The sequence below is a fragment of the Cetorhinus maximus genome, chromosome 7, assembly GCF_964194155.1.
Source record: "Cetorhinus maximus chromosome 7, sCetMax3.hap1.1, whole genome shotgun sequence".
Taxonomy (NCBI): Eukaryota; Metazoa; Chordata; class Chondrichthyes; order Lamniformes; family Cetorhinidae; genus Cetorhinus; species Cetorhinus maximus.
Window position 1 is genome coordinate 59,736,219 of NC_135885.1, and position 22,996 is coordinate 59,759,214.

Here is a 22,996-nt window from a genome sequence, read left to right on the forward strand (position 1 = left end):
TCTTTCCTCAAAGCTAAAATTGACCTGTCCTGGCAACATCCCCATATATCTTCTTTGCAATCCCTCTAGTACGATCATATCCTTCCTGTAATACAGTGACCAAAACTGTAGCCTAACTAGTGCTTTATACACTTAACATAACCTCCCTACTCTTACATTCTATGCCTCAGCTAATAAAGAGAAGAGAACTGCATGCTTTCCAAAGCACCTTAACTACCTGTCCAATCACCTTCAGGGATCCGTTCACATGGTCCTCTATAATTCTCAGTATCCCAACATTTATTGTGCATACTGTTGGCATTTTTTGCCTTTCCCAAATGTATTACCTCACACTTCTCCAAACTGAATTCCATTTGTCACTTTTCTGCCCACTTGGCCACTGATCTTTTCCTCCAGCCTTCTTCCACACAATTTTCATATCTGCAAATTTCTTAATCATGTTTCCTACATTTAAGTCTAAATCATTGGTATATACCACAAAAAGTAATAGACCTATACTGAGCCCTGTGAAACCGCACTGGAAACAGCCTTCCAGCCACAAAACACCCGTTAACCACTACCCTTTGCTACATACTCTTGGATCCCATGGGCTTTTTAAGTGAATTCTCCTTTATATTCCTTTTCGTTAAGAGGTATAATTTCTGATTGCCCAAAACAGAAAGCTGTCATTTCCTACATTACAACAGCAAAAACACTTCAAAAATACTTCATTTTTTCTAAAGCACTTTGGGACATCCTGTAGTCATGAAAGTCACTATATAAATGCAAGTCTTTTGTTCATTTCTTATTTCTGTTGCATTTGGTAAAGAATTTTCCTCAATTGATCTGATTTGTACCAACATTATGACCAACATCAAGATCATCAAATTTATCTGATCTAAGTATCCAAATGCCATATCTCTCTGTTCCTTACTATTATCACCAAAATTCAAGATGTGTACCTGTTCTGCACAACTTCTTTGATCTCACTTACTCTTTTATTCTGCTTGTCCAAGTGCTATGTTGTTTCAAAGGGAAGCTAATGTCCCTTTCTTTTCCATTCCCTTTCATAGGCATTTTATAAGGTTATAGAAGATGCTGTTCACTTTCAAATTAACTATAATCTTCAAAGTTCCCCACAAATCTAAAATTGTCAATATCATTTTCAATGTGACTGTTTCATCTGTGATCTTGTTACCTGTAGGACTTCACTCCTAAGTGAATATTTTTTTCTCTCTCAAGAATCTGGTTCCAGGTCTGGTACAATTGATTTCTAAATATGTCACCATCATATGTGGCCTGTCACAATGCTACATTCATGGCTATCCTCTTTCCTCTCAAATCGTCATGCGTATGCTGTAGTTGGTGACTCATTCTTTGACTGATTACTCAATCAATCAGGCTTTGTCTTCTCTTTCACTTAGTGTTTCCTCATAGAATCTTAGAATCATGGAATGATTACAGCACAGGAGACAATTCGGTCCATTGAATCTGCATCGGCTCCCTACAAGAGAAAATTAGCCAGTTCCACTCATATCCTATTTCCCAATAGCCCTACATTTTTTTTTTATCTTCAGGTGCTTATCTAAATCCTTTTGGAAACCCACAATTGCATCTGGTTCCATCACATTCTCAAACAGTGCATTCCAGATCCTAAACACTCACTGTATAAAAAAAGCATTTTCTCCTGTCACCTTTGGTTCTTTTGCCAATCATTTTAACTCCGTGTCCTCTGGTTCTCGAAACGTCTGCTAAAGGGAACCGTTCCTCTCTATCTACTCTGTCTGGTTCCCTCTTCATTTAGAATACCTCTATCAAATCTCCTCTCAATCTTTTATTCTCTAAGGAGACCAGCACAGCTTCTGCAATCCATCTAGATAACTGAAGTCCCTCATCGCTGGAGCCATTGTAAATCTTTTCTACCCAGTCTCTAAAGCCTTTATATCCTTCTTAAAGTGTGGTGCCTAGATTTGGATGCAAGGGGCAGAATTTTGAGGTTCTTGGGCGGGTGCAGTGGACGGGCCCAGGAGCAGCCGTAAAACGGTCTGCCATACGCGGTCGGCCCTCACCCGCAATTTCACACTGGTGGGCCAATTAAGGCCCACCCAGCGTGAAACATGGCTCTTCATTGATCGGCAAGTGGCGGGCAGGGGTGGGGGAAAATGGCGACCCGGCGGCCGGTTTAAAACCGGCACAGTCAGGTCCTGGAAGGCTGCCGGCAATGAGGAGAACTCCAGTGTTGTGAGCAAGCGAGTATAAATTATGGAGAGTAATGCGGCTGCAGACTCCAGGTGGGAAGGCAGGTTGGGTAGGCACTCGCCCCCCCCCCCGGTTTTCCGATGAGTGCCTCACAGTCCTCCTGGAGGAGGTGGCTACCTTTGGTGGCATCCCTTTGTCTCAAGGGATGGAAGGAGGAGGCCACCACACCTAATGAAAAGAGCTTGGGAGGAGGTGGCTGTGCTGGTCAACAGCCATGATGTGGTGCAGCACACCTGGGTACAGTTCTGCAAGAGGTTTAATGACCTGCTGCACTCAGGAAGGGTGAGCATCATGTTGGCATGGATCAGTGTGGTGAGGTGTTAAGATCTGGCCATCCCCCCCACCATGGAGCTCAGGGGTGTTAGAATCTGAGTGCCAACCGTCAATGACGGTGGAGCTGGCCAAGGGGGTGAGCCCTGGCTGTTTGGGTTGAGTGCCTTGTAACTCGAGAGTCACGACTCCGGTGTGCCCAGCAAAGTGTTCCTCAGGTGGGGTTTGCCAGGCTGCAATGGCGCTGCAGCTAGTGAGGGGGCTAATCTATGCTCCTCTGTCCTTTCAGGAGAAGACGTCCCATGACATTGAAAGGTTGTGGACCGGAGGAGGCCCAGCCAACCTCCTAATCCTTTCCAGGAATGAGCAGGATGCCATGGACCTGGAGAGGCACCTCCGTACCTCTGTCAACCCAGCTGCAGAAAGGCTGGGGTGTCAGACAAAGGTAAGAGTGCAATGCCCAGAGGTGAGAGTTTCAGATGCTGCAAACATTCTTGTGTAGTCCCATCATTGTGTAGTCGAAACTGCATTCCTCATTGATCATTGAAAGAGAACGGCACCGTGATGCAGATCTCCAAGGTCTCACTAGGGTGCCTGGCATGCACAGTGACAGTGTGATGACTTAAACTAATGACATGTCGTTGTTCTCCCTTAGATTTGCCACCTCACACCCAATCGCAGGACCCCGAAGAGTCAACCCTGGCACTAGAGGCCCACCAGGCTCCAGAAGCACCTGCGTCACACCCAATCTCTGAACCAGGCACCAGCGCAAATACCAGCACCTCAGTGGGCATTAGATCTTTGGCTAGAATGTTGGTGCACAGCGGTGAGGGCACTTCACACTTGCTTGAGGTGCAGGCAGAGGCAGAGAGTGCCCAGGGCGCTGGCAGTTGGAGGACTGCTGGAGATCAGGAAAATGCTGAGTCCGAAAACAGGTGATGAGCCTCTGGAGTTGTTCATTAGGCGGCAGATGCTGGATGCCCCACAAGATGTCCGGGAGGATATGGCGGAGATCCATGACGGTATGCGTGCCATGGTCTCTGTTGTGGAGGTGTCCATGCGGAGCATGAGCATTGTGGTGACCCTCATGGCTGAGCGCACTGCCTCCTCCATTGAGAGAGTGGTGACTCTCATGGAGAGGCAGCTCCAGGGACAGAATCAGGGGTTCCTGGGGTTGCACTCGGACCTGCAAACCCTCACACAGGCAATGCCCTCAGGTGGTCAGTGCCAGTGTTGGAGATGGATGAGGTACCCAGTATCCCAGCTAGGTGCCCGTCCATCAATGGTGAGCAGGGAGATCCAGAGCAACCTCATGTTGGCACACGACCTGCTTGTTGTCTCTGCGGGCTCCTCTCAGGGTGCTCTGGATGATGGCAGCAGCTCCTCCACCCCTCTGCCAGTGACCATGGCATCTGATGAGGCTGCAGCGACTGGGGAGTTGCCAGCTGTGGCACTGGCCGCTCTCTCCCTGGCGGGGCCAGCATAGGCTCCAATGGCCAGGGACGACCATCAAGGTAATCAAGGCCAACAAGACAGCAGAGTCAGCAGGCTGTCTCCAATGCTGGTGCTATCGAGGGGGGAGCACCAAGATGTAGCATTCGCACACATAAGTTTACGGCACCATGAGCACAAGAGGGATTGGTCATGGGTGATCTTCTGTGGTGCAATGTTTTGTTTATTTTAACTGGTCTGGGGTTGAAGACCAGAGAAGGCTCTGTTAATTTGTTATGAGTGTTAACATGAGATAAATTTCCTTTTGTTGTAATGGCCTGAGTATGCTTCACCTTTTTTATTTAAAGTGGTGCAGGGTATGCCTGTATGTAAAGCTGGATGTGGGTGGCTCAAAACTTTATTGCACAGGCATTGAGTGGACTTTGGGTGCAAATGAATGAGTCCTTTCAGACATCCGAGATGGAGGCAGCAGCCCTGGCATGAGGTAGAAGTAGATCTTTGGTAGCCTAGCTGAAGGAGCTGACGGATGAAGATGTCTCTGGTGTCCCTGCCTCCCTGGAGGTTATTGAGGTCTGCCTCCATGCCCGCTGCATTCTCTTCACTGTGCTCTTCTTCTGACTCACCACTGGATTCATCATCTGTGGCCTGTGCAGCTGTGTCAAGACCCTCTTCCTCCAGTGGGTCTCCCCTTGCCAGTGCCAGATTATGGAGAGCACAGCCTGCAACCACGATCAGTGACACCTGCACTGGGGGTATTGTAGTGCATCCCCTGAATGGTCTAGGCATTGGAAGCGGATGTTGAGAACACATATGGTCCTCTCTATCACCGCCCTTGTGGAGCCATGACTCTTATTGTAACGCTGCTCGACTCTGTTCTTGGGTGGCGGAGAGGCATCATGAGCCATCTCTTCAAAGGATAGCCCTTGTCACCCAGCAGCCATCCATCCAGTGGGGCTGGAGCACTGAAGAGCCTCGGCATGTGGGAGTGTCTGAGGATGTAAGCATCATGGGAGCTGCCTGGGTACCTTGCACAGACTTGCAGAATCTGCATCCTGTGGTCACACACTATCCGCACGTTCTTGGAGTGGAAGCCCTTCCTGTTGATGAAGGCACCCGGCTGACCCACTGGCACCTTGATGGCCACATGTGTGCAGTTGATTGCACCTTGGTTGCGGGGGAACCCAGCAATCGCTGCAAACTCTCTGGCTCACTCAGCCTGGCTGGCCTGGCAAAGAATAAAGATCAGTACCTGCCTGAATAGAGCTTCTGTCACCAGCTTGACGCAACTAAGGACAACTGATTGGAAGACTCCACAAAGATCCTCCACTGATCCCTGGAAAGAGCCGGAGGCATAGCTGGAGGCCTTCAGAGCCACTGGCATGGGAAGTCCATCCATACAGTTGGAGCTGATCTCAGGCCCAATCATATGACAAATGGAGGTCGCTGTCTCCTTTGGGAGTTGGAGCCTCCTTCACCGTTGCACCTCGAACATATTGAGGTAGCTGCATTGCTGCCTGTAAACCCTAGCAGCAGGATAGTGGCGTCTTCTGCGGTCCCTTCTGCCTTGGATTTCCTGCTGGCCCTGCATATCTTTGGCTTGCGCCTCTCCTCCCACAGGTCGCTCCACTGGAAGCTGCATTGGGGCACCTGGCCTCCTCTCCCTTCTGCCCCTCTGATCCTCCTCAGAGGAGGTGCCACCAGTGGAGAGCACAATCCCCTTTACCAGGGTTACAGGAGACTGTGTGATACCCGGAAGGGTCCAAATGGTCTGAATCCTCCGGGGCCTTTGAAGACACCAAGGGGTCCTGAAATGAAGTCTGGAAATGCTAACAATGAAGCCCCTAACAGAGATGAAACTGCCAAGTACCATAAGACACCAGCGGCAAATTATCTACCAAACTCCTCACTACTCACACTGTCAATTTTGCTGACCCTTTCTATCCTGCCCTTGGATAAGGTTTTTGAAATTGGGGGCTGCCTGCCTACCTATTTTGCCTGTGCGACAAGCGCAAAAATGCACGGGCAATGAAAAATTGCCGTCAGCTGGCTTTTCAATGGCCTGTTAATTAATGGCGGGCGTGGCTCCGGCATCCACTCGTGCCCACTGAGCGAAATATCACACAGGTGCGTGATGGCATTGGGATGCTTACCCAACATCATCGCATGCTATTTTATGCCCGATTGGGTCGGGTGTGCGCCCACCCGCCCGTGGGACATAAAATTCTACCCAAGACTCCAATTGAGGCTGAACCAGTGTTTTCTAAAGGTTCATCATAATATTCTTCCTTTAATGCTCTGTGCCTCAATTTATAAAGTCCAGGATCCCAGATACTTTGTTAACCACTTTCTCAACCTGGCTTGCCACCTCGATCAAACAAATTGAGCACAAAGCGCTCCCTTTAGAATTTTACCCTATAATTAACATTGCCTCTCCTTGTTCTTTCTACCAAAATGTATCACTTCACGTTTCTCTGCCTTTAAATTGATTTGCCATGTGTCTACCCATTCAACAGCCTGTCTATGTCCTCTTGAAGTCTAGCACAATCCTCCTCAAAGTTCACAATACATCCACATTTTGTGCCATCTGTAAATTTTAAAATTGTGCTTTGAACACCCAAGCGTAAGTCATTAACATATATCTAGAAAAGCAGTGGTCCAAATCTGACCCCTGGGAAATACCAATTATTACAATGATCTCTCCCCATTCATCATTCAACTCTATCCATACGTTTGATGATGATTCCAAATTATGTTCACCATTTTCCTTCAGCATACGTAACTCAAATATACTTTGCAGCACAGTGGCCAAATTACCACTGTGGTCTCCATTCACTTCAGTAAAGTTATCCATACACTTTAGTTCATCAGGAACACAGTGGGTGAGAAATTGGGACAGTTAGTGACCTCTTTTTCAGTACTCCAAGTGCCCTTAGATCTTCAACATAGTATCTGCAACGTACATGCACACTTGTGGATTGAATGTGCCGGATGCCATATAGCTGAGGATGTTAGCACATGAGCAGTGAATGTCTGCTGAAAGTATGCAGAGTAGACAGATCATGATATCATCAGTGTGTAACACTGATTTGATATCAATGGTGCCAGTTTGGAACTCAAAACTCCAACATATACCCTCTTTTAACCTCACACAGCTCAACATGTGTACAGAAGAGGAAGGACCAACCCCCACCTCCCACCACACCCTGAAAAGTGTACTATTTAAAGGGATCATTAACTACTTGCAGATTAGTTGCTGGTTGATTTTGTCTGGCTTTTGCTATGATTCTACAAGTGTTTGTTGCTTTCTATAGTTGTTTTAAGTTGTAAAGGTTTACAGGAAGTGAAAGAATTTTTGCTGACTTCAAGATTTCTGTACAAACTACTTGCTCCTACACGTGGGCGCACTAGTAAGCCTTCCCCTTGGAATACTGAATGACTTGGAGAATGACCACAGGACCTGCAGAGCAAGACAAGCAGCTGGAAGGGGGATGGATGAAGAAGGACTCTCGGTGGGAGGCTAGATCTATCCAGAATGCTCAGGGACCAACTCTGCTACCTGATCCTCGGTGAGGAACAACAAATGAGACATCTGCGCTTCAATAAAAATGTCTTCATTGAAATATGGCACCAGCTGCAGCCACAATCACAATTTCAAACTCAGATCTGGGCAAGGACCACATTGCCAGTTGCTTTGAAGGTAACTGTGATGATGAACTTTTGTGTGCATTTCTTTTACTCTTTCATAGGACATGAGCATCACTTGCAAGGGTTACCCTTTACTAATTTTCCTTGAGAAGGAGGTGGTGAGCTGCCTTCTTGAATCGCTGCATCCATGTGGTGTAGGTACACCCACAGTGCTGTTAGGAAGGGAGTTGCAAGATTTTGACCCAGAGGCCGTGAAGGAATGGTGATATAGTTCCAAGTCAGGATGGTGTGTGGCTTGGAGGGGAGCTTGCAGGTGGTGCTGTTCACATGGATCTGCTATCATTGTCCTTCTAGGTGATAAGGGTCATGAGTTTAGAAGATGCTATTGAAGGAGGCTTGGCGAGTTGTTGCAGTGTGTCTTAAGTGTGGTACACGCTGCTGACACTATGCGCTTGTGGCGGAAGAAGTGAATATTAATTTTCTGGTCAATGGTTACTCCCAGGATGTTGATGGTGGGGGATTCATGATGGTAATGCCATTGAATGTCAAGGGGAGATGGATAGAATCTCTCTTGCTGGAGATGGTCATTGCCTGGCATTTGTATAGCCTGAATGTTACTTGCCACTTATCAGCCCAAGCCTGAATGTTGTCCAGGTCTTGTTGTATGCATTGACTGCTCCAATATCTGAGGAGTCTCGAATGGTACTGAACATTGTGCAATCATTAGCGAACATCGCCACTTCTGACCTTATGGTGGAAGGAAGATCATTGATGAAGCAGCTGAAGGTGTTTGGGTTGAGGACACTATCCTGAGGAACTTCTGCAGCAATGATTGGCCTCCAACAACTACAACCATCTTACTTTGAGCTAGGTCTGGCTCCAACTATTTTCTCCCTGATTCCCATTGACTCCAGCTTTGCTTGGGCTCCTTGATGCCACACTCAGTCAAATGCTGCCTTGATGTCAAGGGCAATCACTCTCACCTCACTTTTGGAATTCAGCTCTTTTTTCCATGTTTGTAAGAAGGGTCTATTGAGGACAGGAGCTAAGTGCCCCAGGCAGAATCCAAACTGAGTATCAGTGAACATGTTATTGCTCAGTAAGTGCCGCTTGATAGCACTGTCAACGACAGCTTCCACAACTTTGCTGTTGATTGTAATTAGACTGATGGTGCGATAATTGGCCAAATATGATTTGTCCTGCTTTTTAGCCAAAAACCTGTTTTCCCTTTGATAACTAATTGACTAGGAATTCCAAGTCCATCCAAGATTTGGATGTTGCTTCCACATTTGGAAAAATTCTTCAAATTCTCTGAGACACCTGAGCAGAGTATTTTAAAAAATTTTGGGACAAGTAATCCCTTTCACCCCTCTTTCTTCTTGATCCTTCCTACTGCCCTTTCCTATATTGAGATGGCATCGTTCCTTGAGCTTTCATTCCCTCTCTTTCTAAGCTGTAAATATACCATCCTATGCATTTTTCCTCCTCCTACAACATCAAACTTCATATTTTCTCTATGCTACCTCATTTTTTTGTAGAATCTCTCTTCCACTGTCTTTGTTTCTTCCTACAAATGCAAATTTACAAGTTTGTTGGCATCTATTTGTTACTTTATGATTTACCTTATCACCTCAATTCTTTTCAAACAAAGTTTTCTACATTACTTTCTTTTTAAAGTTTTTTAAAAAAAATTTCATTGTTAAAATTGATGGAATAAATGTGCCCTTTACCTGCTGGATATAAAATTCTTGTGTGTAAAATTTTGCGTGGTTTCAGTTCGGTTCATTCCCCATTGCGGGATTCAGTTGGTATACTTTTACCTCTTCAGTCAGAAGGTTGGAGATTCAAATCCCACTCCAGGAATTGAGCATATAGCTTAATATACTTTGATTATGATATTTCATTGTAGTTCTGTCTGTCAGAGGTGCAATCTTTCAAATGGATCACAGAATCATAATATAGCACAGAAGGAGGTAATTTGGCCCATCGTGCCTGTGCCACCCTTTTGGTAGAGCCATCCAATTAATCCAAGTTCCCTGCTCTTTCTCCCATAGGCTTGTATTTTTTTTTCCCTTCAGGTATTTATCCAATTCTCTTTTTATTTGTATTATTGAATCTGCTTCCACCACCCTTTCAGGAAGTCCATTCCAAATCACAACAACTGTGTAAGAACTATCTCCTCATGTCACCTTTGATTCTTTTGTGAATCACTTTAAATCTGTCTTCAGGTTTCTGCCACTGGACACAGTTTATCCTTATCAGTATCATTCATGATTTTGAAACCTCTATCAAATCTCCTTTTAATTTCCTCTGCTCATAGGAGATACATAAGCTCTGAACTCATGAGACTGCTTCTAATGTAAAGCTGTGCTTGATAGGAATGCTGTTGAGAGAATCAGGCAAATAAACCATTGCAGCCAATTTTTAGTGCTAATGAATTTTTGGCGATCAATCTTTATGACAAGATAATTTGGAGCATGTTAAATCAGATGGGCTGAACTCAAGTTCCAACTCTTCAATCTATACTCTTGTTAAGCAAGATTCTGTGTTGGGAGTAGAATCTCACAAGCTTGGGGCTGCGGTATTTTGCTGCTTGCTTCAAAACTAAACAAAGAGCTTTCTTTAGAAATATTTCTTCATTATTTACAGGTTAAAAGCAAGAAAGTTCTTATAATTAATGCCATATTTTCTCACCAAGGGCTGTTAGAACAGCTGCTGTCCAAAACAGCTCTCCCATGACAGCAGGGATGAACATCAGGCTACCTATCTTTCCACCATAGGTTTCCTGAAAGGGGTCCAACATGGTCACATACCTCCTTGAACGCATTGTTTTAGCGAAAAACAAGCCGCCTGCAAAAATGTTATTGAAAAACCAATTTGTTAAATTGGATTCCTTTGTTTATTATGACAATTACTGGCAGTAACTATATATTGCAAATATTTGTTATGCAAACAATTATGAAATAAATGATGTATGCTGTGCAATTGCATTATTCTTGGCATGATAATACCAATCACATTGCTAATACTATTACCGGTGTTTCTGTAAAATCATTATGTCACTTGGATGTGCCACAGGGATCAGTGCTGGTGCCTCAGCTATTTATGATCTATATTAGTGACTTGGAAGAAGGGACTACCAGTATTGTAGCTAAATTTGCTGGCGATACAAAGATAAGCTGGAAGGCACGTTGAGAGGAGGGTACAAAGAGTCTGCAAAGGGCTAGATTAGGTGACTGGGCAAAAGATTTGGTAGATGAAATGTAATGTGTGAGAATTAGAGTGATTTTATTGAAACATATATGATTTTGAAGGGGCTTGGCAGGCTAGATGCTGAGAGGATGTTTCCGCTAATGGGGGAATCTAGAATCAGGGGGCATAGTTGAACAATAAGGAGTCTCCCATTTGAGGCACAGATGAGGAGAAATTTCTTCTCTCAGAGGATTGTTAGCCTTTGGAATTCTCTTCCACAAAAACCAATAGAGGCCATGTCATTTAAAATATTCAAGGTTGAGTTAGACAGATTTTTGATCGACAAAGGAGACAAAGGTTATGGGGGGCAGGCAGGAAAGTGGAGTTAAGGCACATTCAAATCAGCCATGACTTTTTTGAATGGCGGAGCAGGTGGGTGGGACAAATGGCCTCTTCCTGCTCCTATTTCTAATGATCTTATGATGTGATGGTATAGTCATATTGCAAAAATAAAATGTGCTCTGTGGCTCTTTCAGAACTGAGTGGGTGACATTCCCTTCACAAAACAGTAATGATTCTCCTTGGACTGTGGAATATTATGGGTAACAGACAAGGAGGTTTTAAACCAATTTTATCCAACATTCTGTAACATTTAGAAAAGATGTATGTTGAAATTTGGTATATGACACTTTAAATTGTCATGTGATTCTACAAAACCATTTAGAACATTTTTACTTAAATTAAATGTTTTCTTATGAAAGTATGACAAGTTGCATAGCTGTTTTACTCAGAGTAATCTCTTCACTACTTCCTATAAAAAAGGTCATTAAAATATAACCCGAGAATGCTAGAAATTTTCCATGTCAGCTAAAGGTTACTGTGCTGCAAAGAAACATGTTTCCAATAAAATACGTTAGAGGGCAAGAGTCACATTTCAAGATTTTTGACAATTTAACATATGAGAAATGTTACATAATTTATGTTCAAATGTTGGGATTGTAAAATGTCATTACAAAGGATTAAATCTACAAAACACACCTATTTTGGGAATGCAAATTAAATTCTAATAGAAACATCTGTCCAGGAAATCCATGGCTGATTTTCCATATTATCTTGAGATAGTGGAGTTTATGCACTCTTGTATTCTAGTAAACATTCACGTGTTGTGTTGAAATGGCAGAGGTTAGATGCCAGGACCCCATAACCAGGAGTGGAATTTTCCATAATTGCATGACGACATGTTTCACAACAGCATATATAAGGCATGCACCTGGCAAGCTGCAGTTCGAAGAGAGCGCAGAGGTGAGTGCGCAGTAATGTTGCACAGAGCTCGGGAGGTTCACCTGTTAGACTACAAGGTTGAGGTGATGCGCATTCAGGTGAGGGCATACGCAAGTTGCTTTTTCCTGGCTGGCTTACAGTGCAGTGCCGGTGCAAGGGCTGCCCTGTGGTTGAGGCGACTTGTGGGGTGGGTGGGGGGGACAGGCAAGTGCTGCACTGTGGTTGATGATAGATCACAAGCATGTGCAGGGTGGGGGGGAGGGAAGCAGCCACACATTAGGGAGACCTTGCATAAAGTGACCTTGCATAAAGCTGCTCTGCAGCTGAGACAGTTCAGATGCAGCTTTATTGATATGCTTGGAATTGGGCCTCTAGCTTATCTGTCCACTCAAGCAACTCTGAGGCTTGAAAGTGCCACTAAGTGCTCCAGAGCTTTTCACCCATCGGGCACAGACTAATGAGCATTTCAGTGGACTGCAGAACAATTGGACAACTGGGCAAGTTGTACACTCTCCTTGCTAAAGCTCGTCATAGAGCAGTCACTGCTGGAGGTGCTCACAGCCCCTTGCAATGTCATCATCCCAGTTTGGACCAGTCTCCCCCATGGTTCAAGTTAACAGTGCAGCCTTGCAGTGTGGGTTTAGAGAATTCCTGCACCTGAGCTGAAAGCACATCATGCAGTCCAGTGCTGCTGCCAATCGGTAAGGTGGAGTGGGACAGTGTTGGTGAGGTCTTGGGCAGCCATGCAGTGCACTAAACTCTGGCCATCCAAGTGGTGGCCAGCACTCTCTGGGATGCATTAAGGGGCCTTCAGACTTAACCAAGAGAGGTTCTTAGAACTGATGTAATGAAACAGCAAGGTCGGTGTGATGAAGCGGCAAGGTGACAGTGTGGTGTGTTAATCGAAATGGCGTATGTCCCGGGAATGCATGAGTAATGAGAGGGATTGGAATGGTACAGTGTGAAAGCTGCCATTGCAGCCGGCAGGTAAAACGTTCTTTTTCCCGCCCGCTACTATGCTTAGTGCAAATCTGGGATGATTTCGCCTGAGGAATGCATTAGCACGTTTAACTGGCAGCTAAATTGACCAAACTTCTAATGGAAAAGAGCAAGGGAGGTTAAAATTCAACAAGTCCTTGTTTATTCATCTAGCCAAGGCAAAAAAAGTGTTTGCAGTAATCTATAATGTAAATCAAATGTAAAAGGTGAGAACTCACATACAAGTTTAGTGCTGACTAATTTCAGAATTTGATTGTCAACAAAGTGCCACTAACGTACTAAAAAGGGGTCATGTGGCATAGTTTGCCCATGTTAATGAGCAGCATGATGAAATAGATAAAATTTCTCTGGACAGTTTTTTTCAATTCGTTCATGAGTGTTGCTGACAAGGTCAGTATTTGTCACCCATCCCTCATTGTCATTGAGAAAATGGTGGTGAGCTGCCTTCTTGAACCGCTGCAGTCTATGTGTTGTAGGAACACCCACAGTGCTGTTAGGAAGGGGGTTTCAGGATTTTGACCCAGCAACAGTGAAGGAATAGAGATATATTTCCAAGTCAGGATGGTGTCACTCATATCTTACACCACTGTTTTCAGACTAAAATGAAATAATCCCAACTCCCCACACAGCACTAAGATTATTAAAAAGCGTTCTGTGCATTCTTATTGTCATTCTTATTTCTATCTTTTTTCTGGCTCCATGTTGTCTCCACCATATGCTTCTGAAACTGTCAATGTTTAGAACTCCATAGGGAAGAATTTTCCCCCCTTCGGGGGGAAGTGCAGGAACGGGCGTGTGCAGATGCGCCTCCAGTCAGCGACCCTGATTGGGGGCGCACCGCCATTTTATGTGGGCGGGCCAATCAAGGCCCGCCCAGCGTGATGTCCACCAGGAAGCGCTACGCGCTCCCTGTGCGGACGGTGGGGTTAGAATTCCCTCAGCTGGGAGTGCGCTCTTTCACGCATGCACGCGAAAGAGCGCTCTCATCTCCCTGAGGTTAAGTGCTGCCTCAGGGAGATTGGCGCCAAATTTAAAAATGGTAAATGTAGAAAAACAAAATTTCTCTGACATGTCCCCTCATGTGACACTGTTGCATGAGTTGGGACATGTCCATCACTTTAAATCAAACATTTATTACATTTTTAAAACCCTCATGAAACCTCATCCCACCTGTGGATGAGGTTTCATGCTTTTTCTGAAGCCCGCCAGGGCTCCCGGCCTGTCCACCAACCCTAAGATTGGGCGGCCACGTCCATTAATTATATTAATGAGTTTGTCAATGGCCTCAATTGGCGGTTGACAGGTCGGCGGGCGCACAGCTGATTCGGTTGTGCCCCTGCCGACCTGAAAATTGAAATGACGCGGCGTGACATCGGGAGCTCCACCTGACGTCATCCTGCATCATTTTACACGTCGGTGAGCAGGCCCCGCCCCCCGCTCGCCGACCTAAAGATCCTGGCCCATGTGTAGCTGTTTGATTTAAAGTAATTTCACATTTTCCCTGCCTCACGGTCTCTTGAGCTCTATAAATGCAACCATCAGGCTTTTTTTACATATTCATTCATGGGATGTGGGCATCGCTGGCTAGGCCAGTTTTTAATGCCCATCCCTAATTGAGAAGGTTATGGTGTGCTGACTTCTTGAGCCCCATGCAGTCCAAGTGATGTAGAAACACCCACAGTTCTGGTAAGAAGGGAATTCCAAGATTTCGAACCAGCGACAGTGAAGGAACCGCGATATAGTTCCAGGTCAGGATGGTATATGACTTGGAGGGAAACTTGCAGGTGGCGGTGTTCCCATGCTGGCCTTGTCCTTCTAGGTGGTAAGAGGTTGCGAGTTTGGAAGGTGCTATCGAAGGAGCCTTGGTGAGTTTCTGCAGTGCATCTTGTAGGTGGCACACACTGCTGCCACTGTGCACCAGTGACGGAGGGAGTGAATGCTGAAGGTGGTGGATGGGGTGCCAATCAAATAGGTTGATTTGTATTGGGTGGTGTTGAGCTTCTTGGAGTTGCACTCATTCAGGCAAGCAGAGAGTATTCCATCTCACTCTTGACTTGTGCCTTGTAAATGATAGACAGGCTTTGGGGAGTCAAGAAGTAAGTTAGCCTCTGCAGAATTCTCAGCCTCTGACCTGCTCTTCTAGCCACAGTATTTATATAGCTGGTCCAGTTCAGGTTCTGGTCAATGGTAACCCCCAGGATGTTGATAGCAGGGGATTCAGTGATGGTAATGCCATCAAATGTCAAGGGGCGATGGTTAAATTCTCTCTTGTTGGAGATGGTCAGTGCCTGGCACTTGTCTGGCATGAATGTTACTTGCCACTTATCAGCCCAAGCTTGAATATTGTCCAGGTCTTGCTGCACATGGACATGGACTGCTTCAGTAACTGAGGAGTCGTGAATGGTGCTGAACATTGTGCAATCATCAGCAAACATCCCCACTTCTGACCTTATGATGAAAGGAAGGCCACTGGTGAGACAGTTGAAGATGGTTGGGCCCAGGACACTACAACAATATCCTGGGACTGAGATGGTTGACCTCTAACAACCACAACCATCTTCTTTTGTGCAAGGTATGACTCCAACCAGTGGAGAGTTTTCCCCTTGATTCCCATTGACTTCAGTTTTTCTTAATGCCTCACTCGGTCAAATACTGCCTTGATGTCAAGGTCAGTCACTCAGACCAAGGCTGTAATGAGGCCAGGAGCTGTGTGGCCCTGGCAGAACCCAAACTGAGCATTTGAGAGCAGGTTATTGCTAAGCAAATCCCACTTTATAATACTGTTGATGACCCCTTCCATCACTTTGCTGATGATGGAGAATAGGCTGATGGGGCGGCAATTAGCCAGTTTGCGTTTATCTTGCTTTTTGTGGACAGGACATACCTGTGCAATTTTCCAAATTGCCTGGGAGATACCAGTGTTGTACCTGTCCTGGAACAGCTTGGTTAGGGGCGCAGCTAGTTCTGGAGCACAAGTCTTCAGTACTATTGCCAGAATGTTGTCAGGGCCCATAGCCTTTGCAATATCCAATGCCTTCAGCCATTTCTTGATATTGCGTGGAGTGAATTGAATTGGCTGAAGACTGGCATCTATGATGCTGGGGACGTCAGAAGGAGGCCAAAATGGATCATCCACTCGGCACTTCTGGCTGAAGATTGTTGCAAATGCTTCAGCCATGGCTTTTGCACTGATGTGCTGGGCTTCCTGATCATTGAGGCTGAGAATATTTGTGGTGCCTCCTCCTCCAGTGAGTTATTTAATTGTCCACTATCATTCAGGACAAGATATGGCAGCACTGCAGAGCTTAGATCTGATCCGTTGGTTGAGGTATCACTTAGCTCTGTCTATCATATGGTGCTTTTATTGTTTGATATGCAGGTAGCCCTGTGTTGTAGCTTCATCAGGTTGACATATCATTTTTAGGTATGCCTGGTCCAGCACCTGACAAACCTTCCTCACTGCTCATTGAACGCCCGGCTTGATGGTAATGGTAGAGTGGAGAATATGCCTGGCCACGAGGTTACAGATTGTGGCTGTATACAATTCTGCTGCTGCTAATGACCCAGTATGCCAAGTTTTGATTTGCTAGGTCTTTTTGAAATCCATCCCATTTAACACTTTGGTAATGTCACACAACACGATGGAGGATATCCTCAGTTTGAAGACAGAACTTTGTCTCCACAAATGTGGAGGTCACTCCTAACAATACTGTCGTGGACAGATGCATCTGTGACAGGTAGATTGGCAAAGACCAGGTCAAGTAGGATTTTCTCTCTCATTGGTTCCCTCACCACCTGCCAAAGACCCAGTCTAGCAGTTATGTCCTATAGGACTTGGCCAGATTGGTCAGTAGTGGTACTACAGAGCCACTCTTGGTGTTGGACATTGAAGACCCCACCCAGAGTACATTCTGTGCCCTTGCCACTATTGGCACTTCCTCCAAGCGGTGTTCAACATGGAGGAGTATGGATTCATCAGCTGAGGGAAAGGGGACAGCATGTGGTAATCAGCAGAAAATTTCCTTGCCCATGTTCAACTGATGCCATAAGGCTTCATGGGGTCCGGAGTCAATGTTGAGGACTCCTAGGGCAACTCCCTCCCAACTGTACACCACTGTCCCGGCGCCTCTGGTGGGTCTGTCCTGTTGGTGGGACAGAGCATACCCAGGGATCGTGATGGTGCTGTGCTGGATGTTGTCTGTAAGGTATGATTCCATTAGTATGACACTGACAGGCTATTGCTTGACTATTGCACATTGGTATATCAAGTTAATTTGCTAGTATAACATTTGCTGAGACTCAGGATTCTCAGGCATCGATGAAAGCATTGAGGCCAGGGGTTCCCTGGTATAGGCAGTTCCAATTACAGAGGGTAACTTAAGGTGGGATTTTCCATTCTGGAAGGTAGACACGATGGCTGCAGGAAAGTTAATGTAATTCCTGCTGGGCAGCAGGTTGGCTCAACATGTGCGATCTTCCCCTTTTCAGCTTATTAATTATGCATTAGTGAGGTACTTGGTGAATCTTGTGGCAGGGGAGGCAAGGATTCATCCACCCTGGTGTTACCTCATGGCGCCATATTTAAATGGTGCCCACACAGGCGTTTACTCACTGCAGCCTAGGTGTTCTGTCGGACAGGTAATCCAAGGAGCCGGAAAGATCAAAACCATCAGCACCATGGATCAGCGAAGTCTCCCTGGGGATTTTCCTCCAGGCCATCCAAGAAAGGCAAGAAGTTGTATTTCCTTGGGATGGAAGCAGGAGGTCCTCCCACCTGGCCACGCTGGCCTGGGAGGAATTTATGGGGAGGTTAGCGCTCATGGAAGACAAAATAGGACCGTGTTGCAGTGCCGCAAAAGATGTATGCTCTTCTCCACTCTGCCAGCGTAAGTGAAACTTCTACTCACTCCAAACTCACACTCTCATAAGGGCAACAGGCAATCTAAGGGTTAGAGCCCAGAGGGATGTCATACTACCAACAGATAGGACATAAGCACTGAATCACTGCCAGCCAATTTAAGATCACCATCTCATGTAAAATCCTGCATAAACGCATCTTTTAAAAAATTCTTTCATGGGATATGGATATTGCTGGCTAGGCCAGCATTTATTGCCTCCCCCAACAAGCCAGTGAGGGTGCATCCGGTGTACATCAACCACATGCAGACAATGACTGAGTGATCTATGTTGTAGGAGCCTGCCTAGTCAATCATTAATTCTCTCTCCTTCTATTCCAGGTACCAGCAAGAAAAGGTGAAGGATGTCTTCCTCCAGATGACTCAGCCCCAGCCCCAAGACCAACTCAGATGAGCAGGTAGACCAAACATCGGATGAAGAACCGTCACTGCGTTCACCTGCATCCTCCACCAGCACGGACACATGCACCTCGGTGGGACCTGTTTCTAGAGTAGGCTTGGGTTCACAATCTGGTGATCACCTCACTGACACGGGTCCACAACAGGTAGGGGAAGTGACAGCCAAGATCTCTGACACTTGGAGGACTGCAGGAGACCAGGCCTCTACTGAGTCCAATGATGAGCCTCTGGAATCGGCCCCAAGTAAAATGTTGGAGACGCAAAGATAGGTAGGAGAACATCAGGCAGAGTTGCCAGAGGTCATCAACAGACCGGACCGAGGGATGGAGGAGTCCATCCTTGTTCTGTCTGATGTTGTGGCTCTGGCATGCGAGCGCATTGAAGACTCCATTGGAAGGGTGGCGGCTACTTTGGAGATCCAGGTCCAGCAGTTTCTGTCAGGTTTGCGCTTGGACCTGCATAATACCATCACTCTAGCCATGGGTGCATATCAGCAGTGGCTGGGCGAGAGGGGAACCTCAAGCTCCCTCCAGGTGCCCCTTCTCCTCAAAAAGTCAGGGAGGGGTCATTGGGCACCCACAAAGAGGAGGACTGGTAGCCACGCGCCTAGGGGGCATCCACCCAGAACACTGCAAGGGTGCCTTGCCACTCCAACTCCCCTCTGCCAGTGACCCTGTTAACTCCAGCAGGGCAGGCTGAGGAGGGTGCACCTGCCTCAGAGCATGAGACCCTTAGCAGGCTGGGGTCCTGAAGGCCTCGGGCCCCCAGAGGACATTGCCAAAGCCATCTCACACAACAGGGCATAGCAGTCAGCAAGTTGCCTCCAACTCTGCTGCAGATGTCGCGGCTATACCTAGACATAGTGGTAGGGTTAGAAAAATTAAAAAGTTTTGAACACACACTGGTGGCACAGGTGTTCACTCATTGCATATATTTTTCACTTTTGTATATATATTTCTCATTAATCTGCCTCCAAGTCTCAGGGATTCAATGGCTACTCTATGTGATTCAAGGTTCCGCATTCATTCAAGGGTCAAAAATGTACCCCCACAATGAACTCTCATCTGGATCTTACTTTGCTCCTGGATGGTTGTCTACGTGGTGTTTTACGTGATCCTTCTGTAAAGGCACAGAATGCAACTCAATATGGAATTCATTGCATGACTGTGCAATCATTGACTTAGAGTATGTAGAAAGCTCCCTTTGTGAGCTGGACAATGTCAAGGACTGTCATGCTCTGACAGCAATGCTTCGGCATACCTCCTAAGTCCTCAGCAGGGTCCAAGAAGGGGAAACGTTGTCATTGATTGTTGTGTCAATACAGACTGGGCCATGTTTCTCCCTAATGTCAAGTCATCCAGAACATAAACTTGGCAGGCTTTAGATGAATGTCGGGTCCTAAGTGTTTGTAACTAATCAAACCATGATCCTGGACAGGCACTCTCTGTGAGGACAATGCAAACAAAACTCACAGCTTTGGATGCATGATGTAGATTAAAAGGTCACTGTGTCCTGATATTCAAAAGTCTATTCAGGCTCATTAGCAAGATGATGCCTCTGCATTATTCATCAATGAGAGCTGGAAATTGGAGAGATGCTGTTCTTCAGATGTTGCTCCCCCTTGAGATGGTCAAGCACTAACCATTGACAAATATTTTTTTCTGTGCCTGCCGCCTTGCTAAGCTGTTGTCATACTGACATGATTGCATCCATGTGTGCATTGGCATTTCGAAAGCTGCCATGTCCACTGACTTATTGAAGGCATGGTTGAAAGGACTGAACTCTGTGGAGTTGCTTAAGGAAGTGTGTTAATGAGTGATAATCACATTCCATAGCAGCCACATGTTGCCAAGGCTACTATGCCATTCAAAGTTGGCCCACTCGTCAGGCAGAAGGTGACTTATGCTGCTTCTCTTTAGTCAGGGAGAGCACTTTGGATTCCCTTCCCCTGGCTCATTGAGTATTAGTCACCTCCCTTATTCAGCAGTGGAGGGTAAACTGGAAGATATTAGAGATGTTTCCTGCTCCAACCTGGATGGATCCTACACAAAGAAATTCATAGACACAGTCACCTTCACAGACACTGGCAGTGCCATCCTCACCCTGTTCTCAAGCTGCAGGTCTGCCTGAAAGAGATAGCAAGTTTCAATGGGCACTTTCTTAATAAAACAGAGATGTCACATATACTGTTCCTCAGTCGCACTGAGGTTAGACAATTGCTTCCAGGAGACTCTGGGTGGATAAGGCCTCCTGCTGAGAGTTTTAACCCCCTCCTTCTCCCTCTTTTAGCAGCTTGTCCTCCTCTGTGTTGCTTCTGCCTATTCTCCCTGCCATGCTGAAGGGCAAGGGCAATGGTAACTGCAGCAGCCATGACTGGCAGCAAATAGCCTGAGAGGAATCCTTCAAGTCAAAACCAAGGCCTTGAATATGTGCAACACCACTCCCTGTAGATGGCAACAACTTTATCAGCAGTAGAAAACTCACAGAACTTCTATAAACTCATCAATCAGCAACTGAACCCTTTAAGTAGCACCCATGAGGGTTCCTTCTAGCTACTGAACGTGAGTTTAACTTTGTGCCCTTAAGGGAGGGCTGAAACATTGAGGTCAAAAATGATACCATTAGAGTCAAATCAGTTTTACACACTGACTGATGCCTCAGGCTGCCTAGTCAGAAACTTTGGGCTAAGCTTTAATGAGAGTGCTGGTGGTAAAACAGGAAACCAGGAGCAACCCCACCGCAGCAGTTTCCAAAAACCCTGACCCTATTCTGTGCTCATCAGGCAATTAACTGCCTGGCTTTGGAGCCCCTCATCCCTTTAAGCACAAAAGTCTCACCTCCAAAAACTGCTGCCCAATCAGAAGCCCTGGAAGCCAGGCAAATGAGGTCAGGGTGGTCAAGCCATTCAGGCAGGCCCCGGCAAGCAGGGTGGATGTCATTGGTGAGGGGAGGGATGGATGTTTCAGTGGGAGGAGGGGGAAGCCTTGCTAACCCCGGCAGCCCTCTGTGAGCCACATGGTGCACAATCTGGAAGGCTCAGTTCCGAGCCCTCTAGGAGGCTACCTTAGGGCCTCAATTAACTTCTGGGCAGAAAGGTGGTCCTCAATTTTCTCACCACTGAAATAATTCCACGGTATTGAGAAGGCAACAGGCACTTCACCCCTTGACTTTCCTCCCGATTCTACAGAACGACCTGACTTGCAATCCGCTCTGGTGGGCCAGATTAAATTTGGCGCTTCCAGTATGTGCTCCTAACACCTATGCTCTCACTGTCATCAAAATAACATCTGACATGGCCCATTTCATGAGTGTGCACATGTGGTGCAGACACCAATTTGCACCAAAAATGCACCTGGAGCAGTGTCCATATTGTTCCAAATTTGATTGGCAAGGTCTGTATAAATTTAATATAACTTCCCTGCTTTTCAATTCTATCCCTCTAGAAATGGACCCCTGTGCCGGATTTACCACTCAGGCAGTGAAGACATTAATTTACCCCATTGTTTCATGCACCAATCATGGATTACATTTACCATTTCTGACTTTAAGGCACTTCATTTGCAATTTGTACTTGATAGGAATTCCTTATTAGTGTTTTTCACATATCTTCCTGATTTCTTTTTAAAGTATCCTGTTGTAGGAACGTAGGAAGGGGAGCAGATCATTCAGACCTTGAGCCAATTCTGTCGCTTAGTTAGGTTATGGCTAATCTGTACCTCAAATCTGTTTACTCAATCTTCATTTATATCTCTTTATACCCTCAGTTAAGAAAAAGAGATCAACTTCAGGCCTGAAAATTTTAATTAACCCATCACTCATAGCCTTTTGGCAAAGTTCCAGATTTCAGCTACCCTTTGCATGAATAAGTACATTCTGATTTCATTCCTAAATGGCCCAGCTTCAGTTTCAGTTTTGCGAACACTTACTCTAGATTTCTCCATCAGAGGAAATAATTTCTCTATGTTTACCTTATCAAATTTCTTTATCATGGGAACTCAAGGAAACACAAACCTAGTTTATGCAACATGTCCTCATAATTTAACCCTTTAAGGCATGGTTTAGTGCTGATGAATCTGCACTGTATCACCCTGCAAGACCAATAAATCTTTCCTGAGTTTTGTTCCCAAATCTCCAGGTGGGGTCTGACTACAACTGAAGCATCACTTACTCACTCGCATATTTTAAACCCTTTGAGATAGAGGACAACTTTCCATCAGCCATTTTAGTTACATTTTATATCTCTACAATAGCTTATAGAGATCTGTGGACATGGACTTTTAAATCCATTTACTTCTCCACAGCATTAAGAAAACATCCCTTTTTTCTTTCTTAGTTCCAAAGTGGATGATCTCACACTTCCCCACATTGCAATTCATTGGCCGCATGTTTTGTCCCTTCACTTAGTTGCTCAATGTCTCAATGTAACTTTCTGCTTTTGCCTACACAATTTACAGTGCCTTTTAATTCAGTGGCATCTGCACACTTGGAAATATAATTCTTGATTTCTGGACCCTGCCCATACTACGTATCCTCCACCCTCACAGAGTCACTTCCCCTTTGCCCTGCGACCATGGATTGAGCTCTCCCCTCACCCCAAAGTGGGG

At 45.8% G+C, this 22,996-nt stretch overlaps 1 protein-coding gene across 1 annotated transcript in view; it reads right to left on the minus strand.

Moving 5' to 3' along the window:
- The window catches only part of LOC144682408 (high-affinity choline transporter 1-like), a 108,996-nt gene that overhangs the window by 71,882 nt on the left and 14,118 nt on the right, over positions 1-22,996 (minus strand). The window contains exon 3 of the mRNA XM_078544820.1: positions 10,300-10,455. Within this exon, the coding sequence (XP_078400946.1) occupies positions 10,300-10,455 (156 nt within the window). The remainder of the gene's footprint in view (positions 1-10,299; positions 10,456-22,996) is intronic.